This window comes from Brassica oleracea, chromosome C7 (assembly GCF_000695525.1).
Source record: "Brassica oleracea var. oleracea cultivar TO1000 chromosome C7, BOL, whole genome shotgun sequence".
In the NCBI taxonomy this organism is placed as follows: domain Eukaryota; kingdom Viridiplantae; phylum Streptophyta; class Magnoliopsida; order Brassicales; family Brassicaceae; genus Brassica; species Brassica oleracea.
Window position 1 is genome coordinate 45,901,198 of NC_027754.1, and position 17,019 is coordinate 45,918,216.

At 40.3% G+C, this 17,019-nt stretch overlaps 3 protein-coding genes and 1 long non-coding RNA gene across 9 annotated transcripts in view; 3 read left to right on the plus strand and 1 right to left on the minus strand.

The window, feature by feature from the left end:
- LOC106305499 (centromere-associated protein E) overlaps positions 1 to 9,285 on the plus strand; it is a 9,984-nt gene extending 699 nt beyond the window's left edge. The window contains exons 2-10 of one of the 5 annotated variants that reach the window (XM_013741866.1): positions 34 to 163; positions 356 to 959; positions 1,096 to 6,725; positions 6,819 to 7,605; positions 7,695 to 8,341; positions 8,444 to 8,588; positions 8,674 to 8,755; positions 8,837 to 8,961; positions 9,059 to 9,285. In XM_013741866.1, the coding sequence (XP_013597320.1) occupies positions 113 to 163; positions 356 to 959; positions 1,096 to 6,725; positions 6,819 to 7,605; positions 7,695 to 8,341; positions 8,444 to 8,588; positions 8,674 to 8,755; positions 8,837 to 8,939 (8,049 nt within the window). In that variant the 5' untranslated portion in view covers positions 34 to 112 and the 3' untranslated portion in view covers positions 8,940 to 8,961; positions 9,059 to 9,285. Of the gene's footprint in view, positions 1 to 30; positions 164 to 355; positions 960 to 1,095; positions 6,726 to 6,818; positions 7,606 to 7,694; positions 8,342 to 8,443; positions 8,589 to 8,673; positions 8,756 to 8,836; positions 8,962 to 9,058 lie in introns of those variants that run through there. The other 4 variants (XM_013741863.1, XM_013741864.1, XM_013741867.1 and 1 more) reach the window with 4 other exon arrangements.
- Positions 9,276 to 10,709, plus strand: LOC106305500 (serine/arginine-rich splicing factor RSZ22). Its single transcript, XM_013741869.1, is given in 6 exon segments — positions 9,276 to 9,459; positions 9,534 to 9,626; positions 9,701 to 9,789; positions 9,887 to 10,115; positions 10,201 to 10,335; positions 10,468 to 10,709. Coding segments are annotated over 5 exon segments (585 nt in total). The 5' UTR covers positions 9,276 to 9,459; positions 9,534 to 9,537; the 3' UTR covers positions 10,511 to 10,709.
- Positions 10,710 to 11,089: 380 nt separating this feature from the next.
- Positions 11,090 to 14,099, minus strand: LOC106306899 (probable xyloglucan glycosyltransferase 5). 2 transcript variants are annotated; one of them, XM_013743685.1, is made up of 6 exons: positions 13,728 to 14,099; positions 12,939 to 13,697; positions 12,568 to 12,876; positions 12,198 to 12,488; positions 12,011 to 12,124; positions 11,090 to 11,939 (listed from the first exon to the last, which is right to left on the minus strand). In XM_013743685.1, exons 2-6 carry the CDS (start codon positions 13,641 to 13,643, stop codon positions 11,304 to 11,306), a joined length of 2,055 nt encoding a protein of 684 aa, XP_013599139.1. In that variant the 5' UTR covers positions 13,644 to 13,697; positions 13,728 to 14,099; the 3' UTR covers positions 11,090 to 11,303. The 2 variants fall into 2 exon arrangements, with proteins under 2 accessions (XP_013599139.1, XP_013599138.1); XM_013743684.1 differs by having other exon boundaries at positions 12,939 to 14,099.
- Positions 14,100 to 15,700: 1,601 nt separating this feature from the next.
- On the plus strand, positions 15,701 to 16,942 carry LOC106305427. Its single transcript, XR_001262983.1, has 5 exons — positions 15,701 to 15,722; positions 16,050 to 16,291; positions 16,378 to 16,467; positions 16,540 to 16,742; positions 16,825 to 16,942. It is a non-coding gene; the product is annotated as an uncharacterized LOC106305427 (long non-coding RNA).
- The last annotated feature ends 77 nt before the right edge of the window (positions 16,943 to 17,019 follow it).

The following is a 17,019-nucleotide window of genomic DNA, read 5'->3' on the forward strand; positions in this document are numbered from 1 at the left end:
TTTTTTTTTTTTTTTTTTTTTTTGCTTCAGTAGAAGGTTCAAACCATGGTGATCTAGACTTGGTGGTGATACACAAAAGATTTATTGTGGGAACGAGAAGAGAGTGGATCCAATGGATAAGAAAAAGAACCGTGCTGATCCACTTGCTGCTGGGCGCCAAAAGGTTAGTTATTGGGTGAACTTGCATTTTATCAATGAATGTCAATGCAAATAATTAGGAATTTTTTTTTGGGTCTAAGTTCATAGTTGAGAAGGAATAAATGATAACGTGGTTTTTTTTTAAAAGCGTAGAAATTTGATTGCTTGTTGTTGTTCCCTTGGTTAATGACAAAGTTTTTTTTAAAAATTGTTTCAGCTTCAACAGTTTCGTCAAAAGAAGGCTGATAAAAACACTGATCATAAAAAAGACCCCAAGGGCAGTACGAGCAAAGGAAAATCCTCCAAAAAGTCTGGTAAATCTGACAAAAGTGCTGTCAGTGACGAGGCAGAAGCTCTGTCGGCAGGAGGAGCTATTGTTCATGAGGTTGTTGATTCTCCACAAACTTCTGCAGATGCATTATCTAACGAGTATGTTCTAGTCCATGGTTCATCATCGGAACCTGATACCCTCCAGATAGGAAACACCACAGCAACTTCTGATAGTGGAGCTGAGCTGGGAAAAGATACTGGTATATCATTATCCACAGTAGACGAGAATATGAAGAGCATCGACATCACAGCGGCTGGCGCAGTAGATTCTGTGACATCTGACCGTGCCGATTCTGAGAAGGGAGTTACACATGACGATGCATCTATTAGTGTCGACGGAGTCTTTGCTGCTTCTGGAGACCTAGCGGAGGGGGAAGGAGTTGAAGTTGAATCTGGGGATCTGGAAAAGCCTCATCAGCCGTCCTCTTCGCCGGAATTTATTCCTGATGTTTCCTTGAGTGGTGCAAGGGGAGATCAGGTAACTGATGTAGGTTGTTCTCTCCTTCTCTTCATGCTTCGCTCTTTATCGGTTTCTTTATTTCTTTTTCTTTGATAGGGATGAAGTGGTTAGGTCGATGGCATGCGTCCTTTTGATGTATAATTCTGTTTTCATTTGTTTCTGTTTAGGGGAAATGCAAGAAGACCGTGATTCACAGAAGGAACAGTTTTCTGAAGCATCTGCAAAGGCAGATGTGGATTGGATTGTAACTGAAGAGAGGCAAGCAAGCTATCCAGCCGTTGTGGATTCATCTGCTTCACCGTCTCACTTTTCAGAGGGACCATCAGCTGCAATTGATTCAGTTGAATTGGAAGGAACAACTGGTGAAATCAGAAGCCAGCTGATTAGGGAAGCTGCAGAGCTTAGTGAAGAGAAACCAGAGTCGTCTATTGGTTTTCATAATGACAGAGATCACGTGCTTTCCACTGAACCTGAGGATAGCTCTAATCAGCTGCAATTACCTCAGAGCGTCAGTATATCTGGATTATTGAGCCATGAGGAACCTTGTAAACAGGATACACTAAATCCATCCGGAGAAGTTTCTGCTGCCCATGTTCTTGAAGGGCGCTCAGTTAGCTTCCTACAGCTTATGGAAATTGTACAGGCACTTGGACAAGATGAATTTCAAGTGTTGTGCACCGCAAGAGAGGCTGCTTCCTTTACCGATCCAGGAACAAGTTCGTTGGAGCGATTAAGAGAACAATTGTTTGCTTCCCGTAGCATGGAAGATATACTCCATGTGCAACTCACAGAACAGTCTCATCTTCAAAACGAGTTTGATCATCAACATAACCAATTGGTAGCTGAATTATCACAGCTTCGTGCATCATATAATGCGTTGACAGAAAGGAATGATTCTCTTGTTGAGGAACTATCAGAGTGCCAGTCTAACCTCTATGCTGCGACAAGCTCGAATGAGAAGCTCAAAAATCAGCTTCTTGCTACAGAAGCACAAGTGGAGGCGTTCACTGCTAAGATGAATGAGCTGCAGAGTAGCTTAGAAAAGTCCCTATTGGATCTATCTGAGGCGAAAGAAAAGGTCATCAATCTTCAGGTGGAGAATGATACGTATGGTGCAATTCTTTCTTCTTGGAATGATGAGAAAAAGGAACTTTTTGAGGAAACAGAATCCAAGAACTATGAGATTAAGCATCTTTTATCTGAGTTATGCAATTGCAAGAACTCGGAGGCTATACTAAAGGCAGAAGTTGAGCGATTGGAAAAAACTATTGGTCCATTGACGGATGAGAAGGTAAATCTTGTCGAGGAAAAATATAATGTATTGGGTGAGGCAGAGAAGTTACAGGAAGAATTGGCAAATTGTAAGACTTTGATCATCTTGCAAGAAGTGGAAAATTCAAATATAAGGGAGACGCTTTCTTCACTGACAGGCCACCTGACTAAACTTGAAGAGGATAACCTGCATCTCACAGAAGAAAATGAGAAATCACATCTAGAACGGAGTGCATATCTGATCTCGGAGACTTATTTATTGTCCGAGTATTCCAATCTAAAGGAAGGGTATTCTTTGCTGAATAATAAACTATTAAAGTTTCAAGAAGAGAAGGAACATTTGGTTGAGGACAATGATAAACTTACGCATGATCTTCTTATTCTTCAAGAGCGTATGTCTACTGTACAAGAAGAGCGGATTCACCTAGCAGCTGAGTTAGGAGAAGCGGTAGCCCGCCTTGATAAGTTGACTGAAGAAAAAACATCTCTGAGTAGCAGCATCGAGGTAGAAAAAACTGGAATTGTAGACATTGGTAATGAGGATGCTTCAGAATTGAGTAATCAGGAAATATCTGAAACATCTGGTAGAAGTCTAGAAGTCGGGGTTACAAGTAAACAGAGTCTACCTTTTGTTGAATATACCTGCCAAAGTCTCGGGACCCAGCCTACAGTTTTGGAGGGGGTAATAGACGCTTCATCTGGGTTTTCTTCCTTGAAGAAGAATCTGGAGAAGGGGGAGAAAATGATTCAGAACCTTGAGGAGGCAATTAAGCAGACCTGCACCGATTCTTCATTGATCAAGTCTAGCAATAAACCTGACACGCCACCGGTATCAAAATTGATTCAGGCTTTTGAGTTAAAGGGGCATTCGGAAGAACAGGAATCTGAAAAAGAACAGTTAACTGGTGATCAGTCAGAAGCATTTGTTTCTGTGAATGTTCAGATTAGAAATTTGAGAGGCATGCTGGAACAGTTAGCGTTGAATGCTAGGGAGGCTGGTATACAATTCAATCAATTAAATGATGACAGGACGGCAACAAATCAACGACTGGAGGAGTTTAATGTCGAGTTTGCATCTCACCAGGATCACATTAATCTTCTGGAGGCAGATACTATTGAGAATAAGATTTCGTTTGAAGCTCTGAAAAATTATTCTGGTGAGCTGCAACAGAAAAACCACGAACTTGAATCTCTCTGTGAATCATTGAAGCTGAGAAATGGTAGCATGGGTCTAGCAAACACGGAGCTCAACAAGAAGCTGAATTCTTGCTTATCGAGAATTTATAAGCTTGAAAATCAGCTGGAAAGCTTACAGAATAATTTAAGTAGCATGTTGTCGTCAATGGAAGAACAGTTAGTAGCCTTGCAGGATGAATCTGAGAAGGCAACGATGCTAGAACATGAATTGACATCATCAATGTCTCAATTTGGTGATGCAGTTGTGAGACTTGATGGTTGTTTACTCAGATCTGGCGTTGCTGGAGCTCAAGTTGGCTTAGATATGAGCAAACATATATCTGGTTCTGTTGACATGGCTGTAAAGGTGATTGAAGACCTGGAGGAAAAATTAGAAGTTGCTGAGGCGAAGCATGAGTCCTCCTTAAACAAATATGAGGAGTTGAAGCAGAGTTTCAATACTCTGCATGAGAATAATGAGTTTGTGACTGCTACAATGCATAAGGTCTACGCTGATCTGGCGAAACTGATTACTGAATCATGCGGGTCTGATGAGATAGCCAAACTTAGAGTTGAAAATCTAGCTATCTCTGATCCTGTTAACGATGGCAACTGTGAGAATCTGATGGAAGCCGTGCGAAATATTCTTTCTGAGAGGCGTGAACTTCAGTGTGTGATTGATAAGCTACAGTCGGACTTGTCGAATATAACAAAGGATATGGAGGAACTGACGCAGCGAAGCCTTGACCCCACTTCACTTCGAGAATTAGTTGAGAAAGTTGAGGGTGTCCTGGAACTTGAAACTCGTGAAGTTAATTTTGAATCCCCTAGTTTATATGTGGAGTTTCTGGTTTCTCAACTTGTTCAGAAGTTTATAGAGGCTGAGGATTTGGCTAATCTCTTGAGAGGCCAATTAGAGGCCAAGGATAATGAGCTAATGGAGACCCAGGAGAGTTTACTGCACCATAAAACTGAAATGGGTGGTCTCATGGAAAATTTAAGCCAGGCAGAGGAGTCCCTTGTGGCTGTACGATCTGAGTTACAAAAGAAATCCAATGAACTTGAACAATCAGAGCAGAGGCTATTATCGACTAGAGAGAAGCTTAGTATAGCTGTTACAAAAGGAAAAGGTTTGATGGTTCAACGTGATAATATCAAGCATTCGTTGGCTGAAACCTCTGCTGAACTGGAGAGGCGCTTAGAGGAATTGAGTTTGAAGGAGACAAGGCTTCAGGAAGTAGAAGCAAAACTTAAGACCTATACAGAGGCAGGTGAACGTGTGGAGGCATTAGAATCTGAGCTTTCTTACATCCGAAACTCGGCTACTGCACTTCGAGAATCGTTTCTTCTCAAAGACTCTCTGCTTCATAAAATTGAAGAAATTTTGGAAGATTTGGATCTTCCAGAGCATTTTCATGCTCGAGATATACTTGACAAGGTCGAGTGGTTATCAAGATCAGCTAACGGCAACTCTTTACGTCCCTCTGATTATGATCAGAAAAGTTCTGATGGAGGTGCGGGATATGTTCTCTCTGAACCCTGGAGGGAAGATGGTCAAACTGGCACAAATTCTGAGGGTGACTTAAGGATCAAGTTCGAGGAGCTCCAGGGGAAGTTTTATGGGTTGGCTGAACAGAATGAAATGCTGGAGCAGTCCTTGATGCACAGAAATAATTTGGTTCAGAGATGGGAAGCACTCCTTGAGAATATTGATATGCCTCCACAGCTAAAGTCCATGGAAGTGGAAAACAAGATTGAGTGGCTTGCAAGTACAATATCAGAGGCTACACATGACAAGGATACTCTCCAACAGAAAATTGATAACCTTGAAGTATATTGTCAATCGCTAAGTGCTGATTTGGAAGCCGCACAAAAGCAAGTACGTGATGTCGAGGCAAATCTTCGGTCGGTTGATAATGAGAGAGTGAATATTTCGGAAAGACTGGAAACTCTGAATGGGGATCACGATAATCTTTCTGCGAGGGCCAATCACCTTGAAGTTGAGAATGAGAAACTGCAGAACCAAGTTAAAGATCTGCATGGAAAATTGGTTGAGAAACTTGGGAATGAAGAACAACTTCAGACTATTGAAGGAGACCTATTGAGTTTGAGGTACATGATTGATGATGTTATACAGGAAGATGGCTTGCAGGATTTGGCATTAGCGAGTAATTCTGAGACCTTGGATGGACTTCTGAGAAAGCTGATTGACTATTATAAGAATTTGGCTAAATCTAGTCCATCAAATGACGAAACAACTTCTCCCAGGCACACTCCTGAGTTGGCTAATTCTAATATAGTCGAAGCAACCAGTAGAGACATAGCAGTAGTAGAGACACCTGATGTAGCGTCTCTAACAAAAGATCTGGATGAAGCACTGCATGTTCAGAAGCTGGCAAAGGAAGAAAGGGATTTATACGTGGAAAAACAGCAATCCTTGGTTGCTGAAAATGAGGCACTTGAGAAGAACATAACAGAATTGCAGGAGCTCCTTAAACAAGAAGAGCAGAAGTCAGCTTCTGTAAGAGAGAAGTTAAACGTAGCTGTCAGGAAAGGGAAAGCTTTGGTCCAACAAAGGGATAGCCTGAAGCAAACTATTGAGGAGATGAACGCTGAGCATGGTCGCCTAAAATCAGAGATTATAAACCGAGACGAGATGCTTGTGGAAAATGAAAAGAAATTAAGGGAGTTGGAATCTTACACTTTGAGGATAGAAGCCCTAGAGTCTGAGTGCCAATCGCTGAGAAATCATTTGCAAGAAACAGAAAATATTTTGCAGGAAAGAAGTGGTACATTGAGCATGACACTCAACGCGTTGAATAGCATTAATATTGGTGATGAAGGTGACAGATATGACCCAGTTCTGAAGCTTCAACGGATCTCGCAACTGTTTCAGAATATGAGTACAGCTGTGTCTTCTGCTGAGCAGGAGTCAATAAAGTCTAGAAGAGCAGCTGAGTTGCTACTTGCTGAGTTGAACGAGGTTCAAGAGAGAAACGATAGTATGCAAGAGGAGCTATCAAAATTTACATATGAAATTCAGCAACTTTCCAAAGAGAAGGATGCAGCGGAGGCTGCAAAAGTTGAAGCCATATCACATTGTGAAAATTTATCCCTGGTCAACAATGAAGAAAAGAAGAAGATATATGCTCAAGTGCTGTCCTTTGGAACTAATGTGAACACTCTGAGGAAAATTCTCGCAGGTACTAGCAGTTGCCTAGCTGATATTTTCACCTTGGATATGGAGTTCTTGCATCATCTGAAGACAACTGTGGAATCATGTTCGAAGCAAACCGGAACTAAGTTGTCTGGCTGGCCGCAAGTTAGTACAGGGAATTTTGTAGACAAGGTACTTTTAGAACCTTTCAACAGCTTAGTATGATATACTTTCAAGATTTCTCTGCGACTGACTGTTTCTGAATATTGCTTTTCCCCTTCTCAGGAAATCTTTTCAGTCTTGAGTGCTGCCTTGTCTAACGTCAACTTGCATGAAGTTTCAAATGGTGGAAACATAACCGAAATTTGTGGTTCTCTCTCGCGAAACCTTGATCAGTTTGTGGCTGATGTTAGCCATCTCGAAGAGAATGTAAGCAACCACTTGGCATCACGGCACGAACAGGTCAACATTGTATCCAACAGTATTGACACCTTTTTCAAGTCAATTGGAACGGGAACAGACTCGGAAATTGCTGATTTGGGTGAAAGAGTTTCCTTGCTTCATGGAGCATGTTCTAGCGTGTTGGCGGAAATTGAGAGCCGTAAGGCGGAACTGGTTGGAAATGACAATTTCAACATGAGCCTCCATCAAGAAGCAGATGATTTTTCGTCTATGGAGTCTGTCAGGTCCATGGTAAATAGGCTCTCGTCAGCTGTTAAAGAGTTTGTTGTAGCAAACGCTGAGACTGTGGAGAGAAACGAAAAGGAGATGAAGGTAATGATTGCCAATTTGCAAAGGGAGTTGCACGAAAAGGATATCCAGAATGATAGGATGTGCAGTGAACTTGTGGGTCAAGTTAAGGAAGCCCAGGCTGGTGCTAAGATCTTTGCAGAAGATCTTCAATCTGCAAGTGCTAGGATGCGTGATATGCAAGACCAGCTTAGCATTTTGGTGCGGGAACGGGATTTTTTGAAGGAGAGAGTAAAAGATCTGCAAGAAGGTCAGGCCTCACACTCAGAATCACAGGAGAAGGTCACATCGCTTAGCAATCTACTAGCTGCAAAAGACCAAGGTAGACTTTTCAATCTAAACTTTTTCTTTTCCCACCTTCATACACATAGCTAATACATAATTGCTCTAATACATAATTGATTGCTGCAGAGATTGAGGCATTAATGCAAGCGCTTGACGAGGAAGAGTGTCAGATGGAGGATCTGAAACACAGGGTTACAGAATTAGAACAAGAGCTACAACAGAAGAACCTAGACTTGCAGAAAGCTGAAGCTTCTCGTGGGAAGATCTCCAAAAAGCTATCAATTACTGTGGATAAATTCGATGAGCTCCATCATCTCTCTGAAAATCTTCTTGCTGAAATCGAGAAGCTTCAAAAACAAGTGCAAGATCGGGATACCGATGTTTCTTTCTTAAGACAAGAAGTCACTAGGTGCACCAATGAGGCTCTTGCTGCTTCTCAAATGGACACTAAGAGAGATTCAGAAGAGATCCAAACTGTACTGTCTTGGTTCGAGACCATAGCTTCATTACTTGGTCTAGAAGATTCACCTTCTGCTGATGCTCACAGTCACTTAAACCGCTACATGGAGACACTTGAGAAAAATATTGCATCTATACTATCTGAAACAGAAGAATTACGGCGGGTTGGACAAAGCAAGGATTCGTTGCTGGAAGCTGAGAGGAGTAGAGTGGCTGAGCTCAGACAGAAAGAAGCAACTCTTGAGAAATTATTACATGACAAGGAATCCCAACCAAGCAGCTCAACTTCAGAGATCGTTGAAGTGGAACCCCTGGTATGATTAGTTCTTGTTGGATAATTTAACCATTCCAGATACTCTGCTTCAAAGCGATAACATTTCAAATTGGGTTCACTTTTTCTTGTTTGGGTATTGCAGATAAACAAGTGGACGACGAGTGGAACATCGATCCCATCACAAGTCCGGAGTTTGCGTAAGGGTAACAACAACGATCAAGTCGCCATTAGTATAGATGCAGATCAAGCTGATCAAAGCCTTAGCTTAGAAGAAGACGATGATAAAGGTAACTAAACTTGTCCCCTAATATACATTTTAGTTAATCAGCTACACATTCTGTTCATAACATTACCCTTTTTGTGTGCTTTCAGCTCATGGATTTAGATCACTCACCACGTCAAGAATCATTCCTAGATTCACAAGACCAGTGACAAACATGATCGATGGTTTATGGTTAGGCTCTCTCTCAGTCTCTCGTTTGATTGAAAATTTCGTAATTTCGGTTTTAAATGAAAACGACATTTTGCTTTTCAGGGTCTCGTGTGACCGGACGCTTATGAGACAACCTGCCTTACGGTTAGCCATAATGATATACTGGGCGATGTTGCACGCTCTTTTGGCTACTGTCGTGGTCTAACCAAAAGCTTCTAATCTCGTAAGTGACTTTTTTATTTCCTTAAATGAAATAGCAAACAGTTGCTTCTCCAGTTTTTTTTTTCTAAGATTTAATACGTGTTTTTATTACATCTTTCGCAGCTGGTTTCTTGTTATGGCACGGGCTCAAAGTGGTGTGTTGTCTTCACTATATGTTTTTGTCGTTCGATTCATTTTTTTTTTTAGCTTTTCATTAACCAAGCAGATTGTGGGGTCAACATTTTTATTGATTCGAATCACAGACTGGCTTGGCTTTACAACAATAAATTTTAAAAAGGTTATGTAGAAGCTGTTAATTGCTATACACTATATAAGTCACTGTGTATTTATTTATTTATTTTGGTGAAAAATACAACACAATAAGCCCAGCTAAATAGGATGTATCATTTAAATTTGGGCTTTACCTTCTCCTTGTAAAGAAGTTAACGCGTTTACAAACCCTAGTTTCAATCAACCACCTTCCTTCTTCTCTCTTGCAAGCTGCTCGAGTCTCTTCTCTCTAGGTATGTGACGTCAAGTTCCTTCCGATTGTTTTTGGTAGAATGTAGTTATGACTTAGTCTCTGTGGCATTGACAGGTAAATGTCGCGTGTGTACGTGGGAAACTTGGACCCTAGAGTTACTGAGCGTGAGCTCGAGGATGAGTTCCGTGTCTATGGAGTCATCAAGAGGCAAGAATTGTTATACAAAGTTTCGAGCTTTCGATGTATTTGGCATTGTCTGTAAATTTGGATTTGATGTGCAGTGTGTGGGTTGCTCGTAGACCACCTGGCTACGCTTTTCTTGACTTCGAGGATCCCAGAGATGCCCGTGATGCCATCCGTGGTTTAGATGGTAATTTTATTCACTGTTCTGTAATAAACACTGATGTTTTTATTTAAATTACAACATGTAGTTTCGAATTTGACATGCATGTTTTTTAAATGGACAGGCAAGAATGGTTGGAGAGTGGAACAGTCTCACAACCGAGGTGACCGTGGAGGCGGCCGTGGTGGTGACCGCGGAGGCGATCGTGGTGGGTCTGATTTGAAGTGCTATGAGTGTGGTGAGCCTGGTCACTTTGCACGTGAATGCCGTAACCGCGGTGGCACAGGAAGGCGTCGCAGCAGGAGCAGAAGTCGCAGTCCTAGATACAGGAGAAGTCCAAGCTACGGACGCAGGTCAATGCTGCTGCTTCCTTTACTTTCTTATTGGTTATAGCTTCTCTGGATGTATTAGTTGACCTTGTCCTTTTTTTGGTTTCAGGAGTTAAAGCCCTCGTGCAAGATCTCCTCCTCCTCCAAGGCGCCGCAGCCCTTCACCTCCTCCTGCACGTGGCCGCAGCTACAGTAGATCTCCACCTCCGTACAGAAGGCGTGAGGAACTGCCTTATACTAATGGGTAAAACTTATTTTTGTCTTCTTGATGTCAATATAATACAACGTTTTGTTCACATGCATGCATCTTGATTCGACCTATTGCTTCCCCTGTGGTGGATGTGGGCTCATTCAACTTATGTTCTTGTTTCTGCAGAAACGGACTGAAAGATAGACGCCGAAGCCGAAGCCGGAGCTGAGAGTTTTTACTGAGAAACTGAGATGATGACGAAGTACACTACTTAGCTTTAGGAGATTAAGAGAAGGACTGGATTGGTTTGCATTTTAACATAATGTTTAGTGTTGGAATTTTCTGATAATAAAGACCTATGCGTCTCTCTTTTTTTGAAGTTAATGTTGATCCCAAACGTAGACAACACCTGGCCATGTTTTCAAGTTCGCAAGTGACTAAAAATAATCGTAAACCAAATGATAAATGAGAACATGGTTTTGGCATGACCACCACAAATAATGAAAGCCTAGGAAAGCTGAAGAGACAAGAGCATGATCCTAGTTCGGTCCCATCCTTCACTTCCACATCATTCCACTTTTGTCTGCCGACACTTCTTTTTGCTCCACGTTTCTTCACTCTCACCGACAATAAGATGAGAGGTGATCAGAATCCACAAACCGTCTCTCTTTTGCTTGTTACATTTTTGTCAGAAAAAAAAACTAGTTCTAGTTAGTTAGTTATTTACAGTTATGATCTCTTTCCTCAAAAGTTTGAGCTTAGAGTTTACAAAAAGTCTCTGCAGTTGATTAAAACATGGATCTTGTACTAGTTCTCAAGACAAAAGCTCCTTTTAACTGCCAACAACATGTTTAAACTTTACAGACATTGTATACTTTGTATGAATCTCTGGCTCACACAGTACCTAACAAATTGAGTAATCATACAAACATGAAAATAAATTAATGGCCTACCACCACTATGGTTCCAACAATCTCATTACAGAGGATACCATCGAACATAAAAGCTTCTCTGGATTTTTCTCAGCTCATCTGCTCGCCAATGAGGTCAAGACCCACCAGAAGAAATGTGACACCTTGGAACAACAAGAAGTAGAAATGCACTCCTTGAGCTGCCAACAGACTCCTAACCGCTGCAGTGAGCAACAGAAACGCTAACGCAAGCTCTTTGTGGAATATCTTGTTGGTTTTCTTGACAGGTTTCTTTTGTTTCTGCTCTTCAAGTTGGTTCAGCTCCAAAAGCTCACTGTCCGAAACCCCTCTAAGCAACTGGCTTTTCTTGTCTAGCGTCTCTTTCTCGGTGATAGATAAAAGATCCGACTCTGATGACCTTCCAGCTTTCTTTGTGACAACCCACTCGTAAGAGCTACCTAACTGGAATAACCCTGATACCATTGCGTTGAACTTGGTGACAGACATTGTGTTCTCGAACAAGAGGTAAGGGACGATGAAAGGGAACGATTTTGGAGATGGAAGAAGGTTGAGGAAAGACATGAAGACAGGTATGTAGCAGATGACCCAAACGGGGAGCTCAGCTTCTGGTACAAACATGGTTAGTGGAAGGATTATGCAGAACAATGTGAAGGAGTAGAAAGGAAGTATGAGTTTCCTTAGAAGGAAAAAGAGAAGTATCAGATTAGCCTTCTTCCATATAGCTATCTGCAAGAACAAAGACTGATTAAAAAACTTTCATCTAGTGAAGGAGAAAAGAGTTTGTAATGTACACTTACCTTAGAGGTCAAGATTGAACCAAGACACAAGCGAAAAAGCTGCATAGGTCCTGAATGCCAACGGTGTTGTTGCTTCTTATATGCTTCGTATGACTCAGGAACTTCACAAAGGACCTGTAAATGGTTTTCACACCAGCTTAATAAAATGGTTACATGAATAGGCCTACGATTGATGAGTAGTAAGTACCTTGACATCGTTAAGATATATGAACTTCCATCCATGGAGATGAGCACGGACAGCTATATCCATATCCTCAACAGTGGTTCTTTCAAGCCAGCCACCAGATTCTTCAAGGGCTTTGATTCTCCAAACACCAGCCGTTCCATTGAAACCAAAGAAGTTCAAGAACACACCGCTCACTTGCTGCTCAACCTCAAAGTGAAAACAAAGGTTGATGTTCTGAAGACGAGTCAGCAAATTCTCGTCTTTGTTCACAAATGTCCACCTAGCTTGAACCAAACCTAACTCCGGGTTATCCTGAACACACCAATCACATCATCAACAAAGTTAGAAACCTCTCCACTTTGATAGAAACAGATGTTAAGTTACCAACAACCTTGAAATGTGGAACTGTGAGTTTGAGGAAGTCTGGATTAGGTTGGAAGTCAGCATCAAATATAGCTACAAACTCGTATGCTTCCACGTAATCACAGCTCATAGCTGACTTGAGGTTACCAGCTTTATATCCGGTTCTAACCAAACGATGCCTGTAGATTATATTGACTCCCTTTTGACTCCATTTAGCAACCTCAGCTTTAATCAGCTGCTGGATGCTTTCATCGTTTGAATCATCAAGAACCTGAACTAGGATTCGATCTTTTGGCCAATCTAGTTGACACACAGCAGATATAGATTGTTCATACACCTGAAAACAAGAAGAAGATCAAAGAGAGTTAAAGATACAAAGGTCAAAGATTGGTAACATACCTCTCTCTCATTACACATGGGAATCTGAACAAGAACCATTGGATACACATAACCACATCCCTCAGCATCATACGGTTCCTCATCAAACCTCGGCTTAATCTTCTTAAACTTGATCCAGAAACATCCCAAGCAAAGAATCAAACGGTCTACCGACTGTATAAGGAACAGCACAATACAAAACTTGGAGAGAGATTTTATCAGTGGAGCAATATAATCAGCTCTAAACCCCAACCAACCAACATAGACGAGATGAAGCAAGCTCTGGATCTCAAGCGTGCTAGTGGGGATGTGGTTTTCGAAGTAATGCCATCCTCTCAAGTAAGCAACAGTCTCGAACGCGAGAATCAGCAAGGAGAGAGTTAAGAAGAGCTTAATAGCTGAGAAAAGCCACCTGTCTCTTCCCAACCTCTCGGAGCCAAGCGGGTGAGTGAAGCTGAGGCGTTTCTTGATTGAGGCGAGGAGAGACCAGAAGACGGTGGCGAGCCAAGTGAGACATCCAACGGCTCTGTGAGCTTTGAGAAGGAGGACCCAAGTGACTTGCTTTGCGTTCTTGCGGCCTCTGCTCTTCTCCACCGGTCTGAAGGCTGAGTCTGGACCTTCGATTTCGACCACTGAGTAGTTTGGGTTCTCCATTTTGACAACGACTGGTGTTCCTTTCCTCGTGTCTTTCGCCCACCAATCTGAAAAATCCAACCTTGGAGCCATCTTATCTTCCAACAACGGAGAAGGAAAGTAGTTGAGTTTCTTAATGTGGTAAGGATCTTAAACACAGACCCAAATCTCAAAATGGGAGATTAAGCAAAACCCATTTCAGGAAACTCGAGATGGAGAGTGAATCTTCGAGAAAGGAGCGAACTTTGGATAGATAATGGAAGAAATAGTAAAACCCAGATCCCAGAAATTGGAAATCTAGAGACTGGTTTTTATATATAAACCAGACAAAGAAGCATACACAGCTCAATGCTCATTTAAAGTTTGGACCTTTTTTAAGAGAATGACAGAAGAGAGAGAAATGGGTTGGTGAGAGAGAGAGGAGTGACTCAGAGAGGAGAGAGAGAGAGAGAGTAATTAAATGCTTGGCTTTCAGAGAGAGAGAAGAAAGGTATATGTGAACTGTGAAGCTTGTAAGATCTGTCTTACAGTTTTCATGTGTGTGTTAGTGTGTTAAGCTACTTGTTTGATGGCTTCAAGCATGCAAATTCATCCCCTTTTTACCACTCTCATGTAACTTTCAACAGCACTTGGCATGTCACTGATCCTACTCTAAAAATAAAATTATTTTATAAAAAAATATAACAGTTAATGTTTTCTCTATAGGAAAACTTTTAGACAGTACTGGATGGTTGAAGACAAATTCAAATTTGTGAGAGCAACTACTTAAATTGGCAGAAGTAAGATAGTTTCAAGTGAATTACTCAAGTGTGTTCTTCTCACCGCTTCGCCTATGTGCTCCCCATGTCATTTTCCATGTGCTTTCATCAATCTTTCATTTTTTATATACATCCCTTTATTTCAGTAACCAACTGTCATCAAATTTAGAATTTTGACGGGAATGTTAGGAAGACGATACATTATAGTGGGTGACTATTATGATCAGGATGACTTTTAAGCTTTTTATATGTTTCTTTTAACGTGTGCTATTTGATGAAAATGGTATATTGTAAATACCTTAAACTATTATAAGTCCATGCCATAATCTTGAAACAGTTAGATGCAACTTAATCAACTATATTATTTCTCCAAAAAAAATTAATCAACTATATATATTTTATTTTATTTTTTACCAAAAAACTATATATTTTTTATACTTGTGATTTGTGATTTTGGAGATGTTATTAGTGGTAAATAGTTAGGAGGGAAACATTTAGTTGGTGGTTTGCTTTTTTATACTATTAATTGACGGTATCTAACCATCAAAACGGAGGGTCGAGTGTTGACTAAACTAGCAAGAAACTTTTAATATATTGCCGCTAATCATGGCGTGTTTTTTTTTTTGTAAAACAAAACAAAAAATTAAGTGGTGTGTCTTTGACAAGAAAAGAAAAGGTATGTTTAAACAAAAAAAAAAAAAAAAAAAAGGTATGATTCACCGTTCAGCAGATGGATAATCACAGTTGTTTTCTATTTGAAAAATCGGAAAGTGTCAACCAACTACTAGGTTACGCGAGTTACTTGTCGGTGGTGCTATTCACACATGTAGAACTCTGGAAGATAAGGATAGTTTTTCGCATTTTTTAAAGTTTTATTTTACTAGACACTACCTGACGTTTTACAAAAGTATTACAATATTTTTTTTAATTATATGTTTAAATGTAATTAATTTGGGTGGATTTTAAAAAAAAGAAGATTGGTTAGTTATACGTGTTTATTATGCTTTGCTTGGACCATCTATACACAAATCAATAGTCATAATACATTAGTTGAAAACTTTTTTAATGAACTACTGTTTTGGTATGGATTTTAATTTGAAATGCATAAATTAAGATGATCGCCTATGTTTTGATGTATATTTATTAGTGAGAACTTTTCAATTATGATATTCTTTGAACTATGTTATTATTTCATTCCACATGTATACACTCTCTACTTTATCGATATTTATTATAATCTAACAATACTAAAAGCTGGAAATACTCAACAAAACAGGTATGCACGTAGGATCAAAAAATCAACCAATAGAAAAAAATTTTTTGCCACGTCAGCACTACTCCAAAACCTAATGTTCTTCGTTCATTGTTGATCGTCTCCGACTATTGAACTTCGTCGTCATCGTTTCAGTTTTCTGTGATTTCACCTCCTCTGCTAATCATTTGTAACGTTTGTCTCCTACTTCTAATACTCGTTAATATCCACTATTACCGCATCAATCGAAAGATGTGGAACTGTTGTGTTTCCCTCACTGCAACACCCTATATATATACCTTCTTCACGCTTATATGTTCTTCACCTGATTAGCCAACTATATGGCCCGTTGCAACCAAGCAAGATATGGATTCCTTGCAAAACTACGAAGGTTATCTCCCTTACAAATTTGATGATATTTAAAGTCTTCATTTAGAGTTTTGTTAGACCGTGTTAATGTTGTTCATGTATTTTTGTATGATTTGTTAGGCAAAACAAGGCTGAAGTACGGGATGAGATTGTACCAGGAAGTGAGGGAGCTGAGTCAAATCGCTGAGGATAATCGGCAACTATACTGGTTTAAGAACAAGCTAACAAAACAGAACAAGCACGCCAAAGAGCTTGAGGAATCTTTGGGAATTTTGAGACAGAGCATGAAGATGCAGCATGCGCAGAACAGAGAAGAGGTGTTTTAATCTCGAAAATACACACTATGTATTGAATTCCTACTGGTAATCTTTTTAAAATTTTTTTTTTAAAAAAACCCTTGATGGTTTGAAGATGGATTACATGACAGTTTTTCCAAAGCTTAAAACAGACAGATGCATGTTAAAAGAGACGCAAAGGAACATAATTTCCAGAGGCTCCAACAGCAGGAGCATGCTAAAGTTGTTGATATAAGCAAGAGGTACGCATACATACCTACATAAATCCTGTGCTACTGGTGAAAACTAAATTCTTCTGATTTGATCTTCTTCAGGGCTTAGGAGTTCTCTAGCTTCATAAAGTTTCAAGAGAAAGAGATGAAAACGTTTATGGAGGAGAGGGAGAAGAAGATGGCAGAGATGAACAAGAGATATTTCGAGAAGATGCTTGATCTAGAGAGGGAATATGATGTCTTTGGAGCTGTTCATGATCAAGAACGGCTTAACGATGCAGATGACGCAGACTACTAGCTTTCATGTTGTGCTTTTGATATGTTTGTGAATCTGTGGAGTTTTTTTTATTGCAAACCTAATGGAAGGTCCCTTTATATTCTTTGCAGTGGTTATAAGTAGAACAACAGTAGCCGAAAAGCAGAGGGATACAACTTCATATCGACAGGTCGAGACATTGAAGCAGAAGCTAATGAAACTGATAAAAGAGAATAATTTCCTTAAACGAAAACTATCTTCTTCATAGAAGACCCAAAAACACATACTGCTCGGTAAAACAAAAACTTGATAGTCAAACAAGAAAC